We start from the raw sequence: 13,553 nt of genomic DNA on the forward strand, positions 1-13,553 counted from the left end.
ATTCTCAACTGGTTATTATTTTTGTCAAACCCAAGAAACGAGACAGTTTCTCGTTTAATCGAGCATGAAAGGGTCGATGATTCTTCGAGATCGGTGAGCGAGTGTAGTCAGAAGTTCGCGTCACTTCGCAGCAACTCGCATTACTTATAATGTTCCAATGTACGTGGACGAATTCGCAAAACGAAAAAAAAGCGGCACCCTATATAGAAAAAAGACGATGCTGTCTGTACTCGAAAAGGATTTGATAACTCGAACTTCAAGTTATACGATTCGAAAGACAGTTGAAAATACTTAAACGTGCACAGTTTCGCGCGAAACAAGGTGTCGCCTTCTTTAACGTGGAGTACGCGACTCGCCCTTTAAACTCGAGCGCGTTGCGTGCGAACTAAGGCTACGGTGCATTGACTGCTTATCAGACGACCAATCGTGCACCGTCGCACGCGTGCTTGCTCAGATATCAAACGAGAGAAAATTACTTAATAACGTTCTCTTTCCACTCTCTGGATGTTCAAACCTCTCGCAGTAGTGACATTTCCATTCCTCTCGTCAGATCCAGCTTGTTCCCCCGCGATGGACCGATCACGCAATCGAAAAATGTCTCTAAACTCGCGAGTCACCCGTGCGAACACGACTCGCGATCCTCTGATCAAGCGCAGAACGTTCGAAACTCCTGTCACACAAACGACGAATAAATATGGGACTTGCTGTTTGTTTCCAAGCAAACCTGTGCGTCGACTTCGATACGATTCTTCAGAGCGGTCGAAGAACCCTTCCTCTTCTTTGCCTCCCTTTTGCTTGAGGCTTGGCTGCTCGAGAGATCGACAGTTGGCGAACCTCGATCGTTCGCGTGCTCGTCGAGAAGCTTTCTGGTGCCTCCTCGAAGCATCCCTGGGGAACTCTCGCAGACGTTTGTGGCATCGACGAAAACACGGTTACGTGTTCAGAAACGCGAGGGACCATCCCGATCCGGCAGCTAGCCGGGACACTTGAGCGTTTTATTCGCTGGACATCAATTGCACGCTGTCCTCCGCCGATCTGTGAAGCCGTCGCACGTCCGACAGCGAACGGATCGGCGTTGGATGTAACAGGGAGAACGTGTGCGAGTGGCGATCTGAAAAGTGGAGAACGAAAATGCGGCTCAGTGCTTTGGCTATTCGATTTAGAGGACGAGGTGGCGAACTACGTTTGGTCCAATCTCGGAAAATGGAAACGAAAATGTGGCTCAGTGCTTTTGCTATTCGATTTAGAAAACAAGATACTACGAACTACAGTTGGTCCAGTCTCGAAACGATAGCAGCAGATCGTAACCTTACGCGTATTGGTCTGTAGGCTTGTGTATTACAGCGTTAGAATTGTAATACTGATGAGAGCATAATACTATTTCACTACTGTTACCCTAATTACGGAGAATGAATGCAGCACTGTCAGAATCGTCGCATAAATAAAATTAATAATGCAAGATAAAGTAGTGGTCGATAGATCAGGTGAGAGACACGTGACGCATGATTGTCGGTACTTTCTTCGTTTCTTCTCGTCGGTTGAGTTACCATCGCCGTTGAAAATGTGCGTGACTGATCTAATCAAGCTGGAGTTGTGTCGCATTGCGCGATTTTTTATCCCGTCCTGCTACGGCTCGCGTACACGCACGTTAAACGTCGCGTTTTTTTTTCTATCTAGGACAGTAACCCCGGCTCGCCTGCTACGCTTTAATGTTTCAGAAACGTTCAGGGGACGGTGGAAATTAATTAGAGAGAGTTAACGAGAAACGAGACGACGAATAAGTTTGCAGTTCTCAAGAATATGAGCGCAACATGAATTCCAATTTAAATGCATTGACAAAAGACAGCAATTTGGTGGAATTAATTAAAATAAGTAGCAACAAATTGTTACGCAATGTATAATAAATGTATATAAAAGTGATTTCTTCGGAAAATTCTGAGATACAGTACATTACACCTGCAAGTGTGCAACCAGTGACGCATACTCGTGCGCCTACGTCCAGGCAAAACGCGTTGCAGCTTACTTTTTAACAAAAGTCGAGCGTCCTCCGCGTCGAGACGAATTGCAATTTATTAGTGGCTGACGAAAACAAGATCGATCAACTTTTTCTGGCCACGTTTCCTCGCATGATCGACGCGATCGAACGGAAGGGGGTGGGACGCAAATATTTCCCGCGGAAAGTCAGCGAAGAGCCGATCGAAAGTCGTGGCACGCCCACCGTGACACGAGCCATTAATTTATGCGGGGGTTAAAAATAAGGTGAAATCGATCGAGTCTATACGTCTGCGGCAAATGCATCAAGGTCAGGGGGATTGCGAGTGTCCGCCCGTGAATGCACGAACTGGCTAATGCCTCCAAGAGAAGCGTGTCCGTTCCCCTAATTTCCATATTCCCCTGCGCTGTGTTCGTAGAATTGGCGATACTTAAGGCTTACACGGGCTCTCAAGGATCCATACGTGCAGGTTCGAAATGGTTGACCCTAGTATTGATAACAGCCGCCTAAATTATTCATGCAACACATCGAGACGCTCGCACGAAATGAAAAGGTAATGGACGTTTATGAATATCTGTACGAGCTTGAATTGTACGTGTACGTATATATTGGACTTCTCGTGTTAAAAATGATATGTATTCTATCTAGACGAATTTATTTAGAGCGGCCTTCAGAGGCTGGCCTTGACGCCTTCGTCTATCGATCTCTCTTCCTGAATTCTAACCAGGCATCCGATTTATTCTAATTTCTAAGCGACTTCGATTCCACTCGCTCCCCTTAATGCACTTCTCGTGTCCCGTGCTGTTTACGGATTAAAATATGGTATCCGCCTACGCTGTTTCGTTCTCGTTTCATTATTTCGGAACGATCGTGCTTGGATTGCAGAGCTGAATTAATTCTACGTAACTGGGACGTACGTTGATTGTTTTAATTGCTACGGAAGAAACGTTCGCGATTTCAACTTGGACGACTGATAAATACAGCGTGTCGAACTAATACTGTTAACAGTCCACGATTAACTTCACAATTACAATCTGTCTGCAACCTAATTCTCTGCTTACAAAGTAATCTCTCTATCGATTCTCGCAGTCGTGCGCCAAAAATCTTAAAACGAGAAAATAACAAAAAATCAATCAGCCAGCTGATCGTTTGCCATCGAACAAGCACGAGAAACAGCCATCAATCTAATGCTCGCTACGACTTACATAAACACGTGAATGTCTAACATGATTTATGTCCAGAGAGAACGTCGCCTGTGTGCATACTTCCGCGTGTACAAGAAGCATGCATGGTAGCATGGCGCGCATAAACAGGCGAAGGAAACCGGAAGCGTTCGCCAGGGCTCGTCCTACATAACCTTGAGAGTAGCCAAAGCTCGTGTTATCCACGAGGATCTCCCAACGACAAAAAAGGAACGAAAAGAATGGGAGGGAACGGTTCGCTCCAATTCTAATTTTTACAGGGTCGCACCTCTAATGTCCGTGGATGGCTCGCTTCTGGACAGCTCGTGGTCGTTGCTGCGGCAGGAAGTCGACTTCGAAGGACTTTTGTAGTGCGCCAACATGTCACTCCTCCCGGACGTGGATTGATTATGATGGGGAAAGTGGAAGGTCGTGGCGTGGGGCCACGAAGCTGGCGGTGGGCTTCGCACCAGGTGCTCGTGCACTTGGGCCAAAGTTAGAGGGTCTGTGTCGCCCAGTTCCTGAAACAGAATCGTCCCTCCTTCGGTTATAACGTGGAAAAAACTCGCTATTCGATTCATTCGCACCTAAATAGTCCACTCTAAGCAGTTTATGAACATATGATATCATACATATAAATAGCAAAACGTATTCATTGAGAAATTGTACAGAACAAGCGCGACAGTTGGTCAGAAGTTGATAACAAGATCAATGCCTATCTGACCAAATGGTTATCCTTTTAGTGTAAATAGTGGATCAATTTGCGAGAGAGCAGTGATTCGAAAGATCGACGAGTCTGAATATTGCAGTCGAGTTAGTTAGTCCTCTTTAATGATCCAAGTTTTCTGAAACCCGCCCAGAGTTCAACAATGCACTCCAAACAGAGTAGAGACAGTGTCGTTGGGCGTGCACGATAGACAACGGAATAACGAGGGCCATTGTAACCGCGCCCTGAGCTAGCCTAGGGTTAATGGAACGAGCGTACTATGCTTTACAATAGACAACGGTTCTGAATGATCGATAGTTACTGATTCTACAACCGGCGATTCGATTCGTCCTCTTGTTTTCTAAGAATACCGCGCTCAGAATGAATCGTAGAATGAATCGGAAGCGAGTCTTTCAGGTAACTAAATTCTCGTTTGCACACTTTGCGTTCCCAGTTGAATCACTTTTCTGACTATCTACAGCGATCGTACTATACAGAATACAGAGAAACGATGACCAACAGTTACTCTTCGATCCACGACTAGACATTCTTTACAAACATTTATTTATCAGAAAATCGTGTTCGTAAATTTGTAAAATATATCCAATTACCTATAATATTCTCTTCATAAATAATGGTTGATTAAAATGAAATTTAATAGAAAATAATTATGGAATGGACAACAGTAGAGTCTCGTAGCATTAAAGTGGCCATCAACCGTGGTGCAATTTCCTGAAACACTCCGTATATAAGCCCAAAGAGGATCCTCCGTTCTCGACAGAGAGCTCATTAATAAACACGAACATTGGGGAAAACAACTAAAAATAATCACCTGGTAACCCGTGCCCTTTGTCCAGGACCTGACACAGCCCGAAACAGGCGTCGATCTATTCTGAAATAAGCCGTCTTAGGGAGAGTCCACCACCGTGGAGGAGGAAGGAAGAAGGAGCCCTTGCCTCGCAAACGTTCGCCCCCGTTATCAAGTTCACGCGAGCATTAATAATGCAACCTACGTCGATCGATGTTCCTTTCGCGTCGACGAAGACAAAACGAAACGGAGCCAGGCGAAACGAAGAGAAGTAAAAGAAAAAACAATGAAAGAAAAAAAAAGAAAAGGGAATGGCTCACCGGAGACATCAGGATGGCGTCGTCTGACTCGGATTCTTCCACGGACTCCACCAGGCTCTCGCGACTCGCCAGTATCTGGAAAACGGGAATTTTTATCGTTGAGTGATTCACGTCGGTTCACGAAAGTGATATGAGATTGGTTTGCTGAGAACTGGTGGAGTTGTTTCGAAGAATTGGGAACGGTGGTGTGAGTCATGGATATGCGTGAACGTCCTTAGCTGGTGAAATTGGAGTTAAATCGTGGCAGAATCGATGGGCGATGAGAGTTGTGTACGTGTGATGGGATGCACGGTTTTTCTCTTCTTTTTTTTCCTCGAGAAGAAATCAGATACAGGGCGACTGCGATGCGAGAAGTGGAACTACTCGCGAGTTCACCGCTGGGAGAAACGTGGATGCAATTGATTATTCGAACCACATGTTGCGTTTGAAGTATGGCGTTTGTGGTCGAGTGTGGAGCCGTTGTGGAAAAGTGGGACAGGGCAAAGGTTTTTTTTTTCCCTCTTTGGATAAAAATAGAAGGCAAGTGGGGTACGTGGAGAGTTTTATGGGTTAATGAGCTGCGTCTTTGAACAAGTTGGATTCCAGCGTTCTGGAATCTGGCTTCTGTTATTCCGCTCGTGGTACCAGTTTCAAGAAGCGCAAACATCGCACAAAATCCAGCAATGAGAATACTACGAAACCATATTTGCTTCTGATTATCCGTACGCAAAACAACTGAAAAGTGCTATTTTACACGGAGACTGTTCTCGCTGATTAGTTATTCTCGCTAATGAAAGGGTTGCAAAACGGTCTGCGAGACAAATGCCTGGTTACATTTCTCATTCAAAAGAACCCACGATTAGTATACTCTTATGTAGACCGTTTCAGATGAAAACGATAAATATTCATCGGTCATTAATAAACGCCGCACCACCCCGTTAACATTTTTTTTTTATTTTTAACGCAGAAATTAGAGTGGACAGTCTGGATGAATGAACGTGTGCGTCACTGTACGCGATCGCTATGCTTCAGGAGAGAATGAATTATGCTTCTGTGGCGTGCTAAACGGTTAATGAAACAGCGAACGTTGATTGCGAAACGTGAATGAGTGGACGATCCTACGGATTCTTGGAAAATCAGTGTCCACTGTGTAACAAGCACTTCCGCCTCGTCATCGTACGAAACGATTGAGATTGAGGCAACGAAATCGTGTCGTGCCTGCAAAATGTCTGATTGCTTTCGTTTCAATTCGATCCCCAATGACATTCGTTTCAAGCGAAGCACGGGACCGGAAGTCATCGGGAACCAAACCCAAAGACCAACCCCAGGCGTCGTTCAAAATCAATTATCGCATGTTCTCAATTTTCAGACACTGACATTTCATTTCGCGAGGTTTTCCTTCTCGTCTCCAATTTCGAAGGACAAACCTGCGTCCTCAGCCACCCACCCTCTGTCGTCGCTACCCCTATCGTTCGTTTGGAAACAAGAAACGGGGGGGGGGGGGGGGGACTTATCGATTCGAACCTGTAGGAAAGGATTATCCTGTCGACTTAGCCTAAGCGCCTCCATATCCTGATCGATGTTCCGTGTTCTACCAGGTGTCAAGGTTAGAATAGAGTGCGACGGTGATGGCTGACAGGCGACGACGACATCGACGGCCGCCACGCTCAAGGTCGACGGAATCCTCGACACCTGGGCATCGTTCTCGCTGCCGCTGCGCCTGCAGGCGTTCGTGATGATCGCTGAAACAGAAACCATTAAGATCCATCGATTAAACAATACCCTTCTTATATTGCTAATGCGTTTTTTTGCGCTAAACATATACTCTGAACAAGGTAGACGTGGTATAAAAAGAAGGAAGGGTGTGGTTCGTAAAAAAAAAAGCAAGCTACAACCACGGAATGAGTTTTCACTGTTAGAGTTTAAGTACTTTGCAACAGAAGGGGAATTAATTCAATTGCTGTTTTATCTCGATTCAATTGACAATTTTTTCTTCGAATAGTTTCAAATAGAGGAGATATTTATTGGACGATTATTAATTGGGATACTCGTGCGAGATTCGAGACGACGAATTTGTCGTTAATTGAAAATTCCCACTCTGTATTTCTTTCCATTTATCGTAATTCTATTTGCAATTGTAATTACGAATAAATGTTAATTGATAACCGTGTTATTTCTCGTTATTTATATGTCCCATCGTGTAACAAATATAATATGGGAGGCTCTTAAAATATAGCTAATAAGGTTATTATAATTATATCCTTTATAAAAAAAGGCTGGGCTCCCTCTTTTTAAAAGTTTACAATTTGTGTCAGCGGAGAGACACGAGAAGCAAAAAGTAATTGTTTGATCGATAACGCTGGCTCAATATTAATATGCTCGATGGAAAAGTTCGGAAATTAACTGGTATCTTCCAGCACGGAACATATTTTATTATTTAAAAATTCCACTGTGTCTTTAATATGTAATTTTCACTTGATGAATTGCAACTGGTTAAACCCAGTAATTCAGCAAAAGTATATCGTTCAACGATAGATTCCATCTGTAAAAAATAGTCATCACGAACCTTCGTGAACATAATCGTTAAGAAAACAAATGATAACGATAATTTGTTCGTGGAAAAATTATAGTCAACCTTTGAACTAGTTGTGTGTGTAATACACAATGATCTAGATGTTTCAATTTTTCTATTGCTATGATTATTAAATTATATGTGTATATATATTTTTATTTAGTTAAATGTTAAGAATATTATTTATAAAAATGTGCATTTATTCTTTATTTATTTATTCAGCCTTTCTTTCGCCAAGAAATACTTCGATAAATCATTGAGCTTTTGTAAAAAAATTTCCTGTCTCCCACGCGTGTTCACCCAGCTTTTTTTCTTTCGATGTGCCCACGCGTGCGAAACTTTTCCTCGCACGTGCCACTACCGAGAAAAGTGGTTTCCAAGCGAGTTCGAGGGAGAGCAATTAAGGAACGTTTAATTTCCATCGAACTGTTCCGCATCTGAACAGCTGAATTTCCCTCATTTTCTTGCGAAACGTACACGCCTACAATTTCATCGCCCCTGCGCGTGTGGCCACGCTCTTTCGCGATAACCTTTTAACAATTCGCACCCCTATTTTTCTCTAAATATTCGATGACTCGATTGGTCACACGCGATGACATTTCGATGATGTTCTTTTCGGCTCACCTGGTGTTTCGACTTTTGGAGCACGTTCCATCTCGTCGTCCTCGTTGATCTTCATACCTAACGTCAGCTTCTTCGATTTAAACAAATTCGAGAGAAACGCAGCGCCCTTGCGCTTTACACGATTGTATCGTTGAGTGTTCTCCGACGACACGTGTATCATAATTCGCCTGAAAATTACGAAATAAAAGAATGCTCGATTAACCCCATCAAACGTTGAAAAGAGAAAAGAAAGACACAGAACTTGTGGTATCTACAAAAAATACTGACACTATTACTTAATTAAAATAAATTAAAACGATGTGCCAATACTTTTTGCAACCACTGCATCTATACATCGACAAAAAAAAACGCTCATAGATATACCCACGCGAAAAATTGCAATTCCAACGATATCAACCAGACTCAACATTCACCGCAGTACCCACGCGTGTCATTTTCAGTGGCTTCGCGTCATCTCTACCTTATCCAGCCTACCAAACGCGTCCACTCCCCAGCTGTCAATGACCGTACCACTCCAACGAACAGCAAACGTGTCGTATCACCGGAGAACCCGTTGAACGAACCGATCGATCAATCATCGAAATCGAAGACCAAGTGAAATTCAGCTCGACAAAAATTCCCTCGACCCTGCGATCACTTTCGTCGCGTCAGCAGCGTTCATTGCCAGCGACGAGCGAAGAGCAACGTCCTTCAACCCCCTCGCCGGTCCCACGAAATTGTCCGCCCGATTCCCGCAATAATTATTCATCCACCCTCCTGCTACTCCCTTCTGCTGTCATTCTCAAGCGAAACAGCCTGCTATGATCGGACGAATCTATGAACGTTCGAGGGGTCGAAACGGAGAGGGTGATCCTGTACGATGGCCAGTGGTTCGACAGAGTAGCCGGCGCGATATCGTAGGATCCACGTCCACGATCCACTGCGATCGCATTTCCAACTGCGGCTGCAGGAGGGTGTGCTCTGCTCCTTTGCTACTCGCACGATTTTGCGCAGCTCCAAGTGGCTGGACGAGAGGCAGGGGCTGAGAGAAAGAGATCGAGGGTGAGCGTGGGAGAGGGCGATGGAAAAGGAGGAGAGAGAGAAAGACAGAGAGAGAGAAGGAGAGAGAGAGAGAGGAGTGCGTGGGCGACGGAGCCGTGAAACAGGGGTAGGAGGCATCCATGACGCGAACGGATAAGAGGGAGCAGCGGAAAACACCGGGGGACAGTAACGCGGCGAGGCCACCGCGAAGTGTTTTAAAAGTGGCGCGAGTCGGACCATCTCCCGAGGTTGTCCGTAGCCTTCCCTTTCGATCTGTCTCTGCTACGTGACCCATATTATCGTCCACTTCCTAGAGGCGGTCCCGTTGGCGGAGGTACGAGAAGTTCGTTTCGTGAATGGAGATCGCCGTATAGCTGGAAGGGGTCGTTGAAAATGTGAACACGTAGGAGGGCGTTGAAAGGGTCGGATGGAAGTTTCGGATACGGGCGTGTATTCGCCGGCGGAATAAGATGAAACGGGACTAAGCGGATGTTAACCTTTGGAAATGTCTGGATTCTACTGTGAGACGGTTTTAGCAAAATTTCATTTACACTTTGATTTACCTGGATATGGTCATAGTTGCGTTAGCATATTGTTTAGTACAGTTTGAGATAATGATCTGTATCATGTTACATCGCAGCGTCTATTAATAATAAATAGCCAATATTCTGTAATATTATAGGCGAGTATTGTAAAATACGTTGTTCACTATTAAGGAGTGATTTAACCATCGTTGACCCTTCCTGAAGTTTATTTCCTCCTGCACTAAATCGAAAATGTATTCACGAACCAGACGCTTCTAATTTTAATTGGCAATACCTTTTTATAAATAGCGCCGAGCTAAGACCAGCCACGGTGCATTTTAATTTTAAAGCAGAATCTTATTTTTAATTATTACTACTAAATATTATAGCGTATCCTTTAACAAAATAATTACAGATTGTAGCAATCTTTTAAGGAAATAAAATATCAGACAGAAAAATCCAATATATCCATTCAGGGAATCATTGTCCTTCGATTCTCATCAGGACCACCCCCGCCACGAGCTCAACGAATACCAATCGTCTCGCGCACGAACTAATCCATCAAAATCAACATCCAGTAAAAAGGAACTGTCAACAAAGCCGCGCAGAAAGCAATCAGCAAAATCGCATCAATCTCCGCACGCCTGCGAAAGAGTAATACCAAAAGATCAACCACCCGACGCCAGTCCAACGAGCCAGAATAAAACCCGTTGGGCACTCTGAGCCCAACCTCTCTCACCTTTCTGACCCATATTCCGCACAATCCCCAAACAGCGAGCAACTTCCATCATCCTAGACCAACAGCCAGCCCTATTCACCAACCAGCAACACCCATACTACCCCTCCTCCGTGCTGCACACCCCCGCGCACACAGTGCACCCAACCCATTACGTTCACCCTCGTCAGTCGTCGTCCTCCTGGTTCGATCAAACGCTCCCATATCCGGGGAGATTCGCGCGGACACGCGCGACTCCGTTCGTGCGATCGCGTCCGCGAGACTATCCGGGCACAGCAGACGCAGGTGCCTGCAGCTGGGGTCGGTGTTTTTCCACGGGAGCATCCCTGTGTCGGCGTCGACGACGGATCGATCGTCCACCGCCGCCCACGGGACGTTGAATCGGGGACGATACACGCGTGGCCACGTTGGAAAGAGGAAAAGAGGAAGGGAGAGAGTGTGTACCACCACCCCAGAAACGGCGGTGTCTACTTACTTCCCAGTGATCCTGGCTCATCTTCGCGAGATCCTCCACGGCGCCTGACGTAGGGTGACACACGAGCACTGCGTCGCGTCCGCGCCGCGACTACCGCGTCCAGGCGCCGGTCTCGAGCGTCCACAGCGACGCGCGCGGCCGGAAACCGCGCAATGGACAGGCGCAGTGCCGCGATGGAACCGTCTCTGCCTCCTGCTGGCCGGGACAGTGGCTGCCAGGCGCCCCTCGTGCGGGCAAAATGGATCTCTTCTCGCGATTGCCGTCTCACTGCTGCATCGCCCTGTTTGATTAAACGATTTTTCAGTCACCTCTTATCTATCGCGATACAATCGTCGTTTAATTCTGTTCTGCGAGTTGGGCAAAGTAACGGTGTCATGGGACTCGTTTGCTGGTATATCACTTTAAATGGAACGCAATTTCATTTCTCAACGAGTTGGAAATAGATGATTGATCGTCTTTTAATGACGATTCGCGAATCGGAAAATAATACCTTCTATAGAGACGCGACAGAAATGAAATTAAGCAATTATTCTCGGAGATTTATTTCAATACGGGATAAGATAAACAGTCGTTAATTGAAAGCGAGGAAGGTAGTTCTTATCTTTTCGAAAGACTTCATTTATCGTGGATTTATTTTTTCCTCGTGAATAACAGAATATTCGAACCACCATAATTCACGTATGCTTGTAATTGAGGTGTCTACAGATGGTATGAATAACTTACTCTGAAAATATCTTTAAATTCAGTATCCAAGTTGATCGATCCTCGCGAGTATCTTCAGAAGTAACATTCACACGAATTCAATTCCAAACTGGCGATTATCTTGAGTATCGAACAATGCAAGAGTCGTGCAGTTTTCTCAGACCAGATTGTCACAATTTTTCACAAAAACATTTGAATAATCGATTTACAATCGTATCTGCGGTCACGTCCAGTCGCCAGGCCGTTCGCGACGCTACTGATCGCGAAACGTGTTGCCAAAGCGCGTGTACCACGTATGTATACGTGCAGGCGATAAGAAATCATCGTGGAAGCCGGTGAACGTGTGCGTCAACCATCGATTGCGTCCATCTGGGGCACAATTACATTACGCACGTGCTCGTTCCGTCAATATCGAAGCGTCCGCATATTCCAAAACTCGCGCAACAATTCGATAATACGCCGACGAACGCTTGCGTGTCCACTCGCGTGCCTTACGCGATCAGCTGAACTTCTTATCGCGTGATCAGCTTTCGTGTGCCTCGAGCGTTCGATAGTTCCTATTTACATGCGTGTCCCGTGAAAGATCGGTAATCGTTTCCTTTGGAAAAATCGCGTTTGAGTAGTCTGATATGTTACAAGTGGTTCACATTGATACGAATTTCATATGAACGCAATTGCATTGATATGTCGATTTTTAGAAATATTATTTAAATTTACAGGAATTTACATTTATTTATTTTCATAATCTATAATTTCCGTGGGAATTGAAATTAAGTTCTTACGCTTGATGAGGAGCATGAAGGTGAAACCATTTAACTAATGAAAAATGGCACCTGTTTCGTTCTTTCTCTTCGATTAACCGTTTTGTGGTTAAAGAGAGAAGTCAGAGGGGTTCGATGAGAATTCGAGAGAACGATAAACTATATTGATTGGTATTTTACCTTAAGTTTGAGAGGACGGTGAGATTACACGTGCAGGTAATGCAGGCAGACTACACTTTCAGAGATAATACGATGATACTGGATGATAGCGATTACGTGCCGGTTGTGGTATAAGCACGTGGATGGTACATCGATTTCTGTTCTGCAAATGTGAAACGTTTACTTAGTGAAGATGGTTTCTGTTTAGACAGACTTACGTGCCTGTAATTCATTATTACTTCTCTATTTTTTATTCTTAGGCTTATCGCACTCTTTTAGCAATTTTTAATTATCTAAGTCTATGGTAATTTATATCTTTGAATACAATTAGAAAATGAGGAAAGAGCAAAACCAGCGAACTATCGTTAAAAGAAAGCTCTTTAAAGTGAAAGCTTTCCACAGTGAAGAATCTAGAACAGATGCATTTGCATCAGAGCTCTCACTACCTGAATATAAGAGTACTCGAGTATTTGTTTGTGTATCAAACATAATCTTCAAAGCAGTGTCTCGTCACTTTTACGTAATAACTGAGAATAAACACTGAAGATTATACTTGAAGCAGGAAGGAAAGGAAATTTGCGACTAATCGAACGGAAAACTGTGACAAGGAGCGTAGAAACGGATGCCTGGGATAACACGGTTGGCCCACGACAGGGTTAAAGTATAAAATGAATAAATTTAATAATGAACATATATACGAATATAATTATTTCTTTTTATCTGTTATTAAACTACAAGTTCAAATGTATTTTTTATAATAACCTGTAAAAACATCTATATATTCGAAGGACCTATACATTCGTACTTTCTTCTATCGAAACTGAGAACCGATCTTCCAGCATTCTCAAACCAGCATCCGTATTTTTCTTTTACACTCTCAGCTTTCGAACGTCCGGATAGTAAAAAGCTTCACTGTCTACAGAATACGCGTCGAGTACGATCGACTATACGGCAGAATCGCAAGACGATCTTCTTTCTGTTTTCTTTTCTTTT

The 13,553-nt window shown here is 44.3% G+C and overlaps 2 protein-coding genes across 3 annotated transcripts in view; both read right to left on the reverse strand.

The window, feature by feature from the left end:
- Nucleotides 1–951: 951 nt before the first annotated feature.
- Nucleotides 952–11,072, reverse strand: LOC143428446 (uncharacterized). Of its 2 annotated transcripts, none has more exons than XM_076903317.1 (6): nt 10,939–11,072; nt 8,184–8,350; nt 6,512–6,729; nt 5,009–5,083; nt 3,464–3,695; nt 952–1,111 (listed from the first exon to the last, which is right to left on the reverse strand). In XM_076903317.1, the coding sequence occupies exons 2-6, from the start codon at nt 8,341–8,343 to the stop codon at nt 996–998; spliced, it is 801 nt and encodes a 266-aa protein (XP_076759432.1). In that variant the 5' UTR covers nt 8,344–8,350; nt 10,939–11,072; the 3' UTR covers nt 952–995. The 2 variants fall into 2 exon arrangements, with proteins under 2 accessions (XP_076759432.1, XP_076759431.1); XM_076903316.1 differs by lacking the exon at nt 10,939–11,072 and adding an exon at nt 8,879–8,974.
- Nucleotides 11,073–12,632: 1,560 nt separating this feature from the next.
- The window catches only part of LOC143428444 (uncharacterized), a 35,053-nt gene continuing 34,132 nt past the window's right edge, over nt 12,633–13,553 (reverse strand). The window contains exon 8 of the transcript XR_013102424.1: nt 12,633–12,723. The gene's annotated coding sequence lies outside the window, so the exon portion shown is untranslated. The remainder of the gene's footprint in view (nt 12,724–13,553) is intronic.

Source organism: Xylocopa sonorina, chromosome 10 (genome assembly GCF_050948175.1).
Source record: "Xylocopa sonorina isolate GNS202 chromosome 10, iyXylSono1_principal, whole genome shotgun sequence".
NCBI classification, from domain to species: Eukaryota; Metazoa; Arthropoda; class Insecta; order Hymenoptera; family Apidae; genus Xylocopa; species Xylocopa sonorina.

Coding starts and splice junctions, on each gene's coding strand:
- LOC143428446 (XM_076903316.1), bottom strand. CDS start 8,931: ATGAATAATTATTGCGGGAATCGGGCGGACAATTTCGTGGGACCGGCG. Junction 5,084..6,511: donor AGGATAATCCTTTCCTACAG/GTTCGAATCGAT, acceptor CCCGTTTTCCAG/ATACTGGCGAGTCGCGAGAG. Junction 1,112..3,463: donor GCCATCCACGGACATTAGAG/GTGCGACCCTGT, acceptor TCCACTTTTCAG/ATCGCCACTCGCACACGTTC.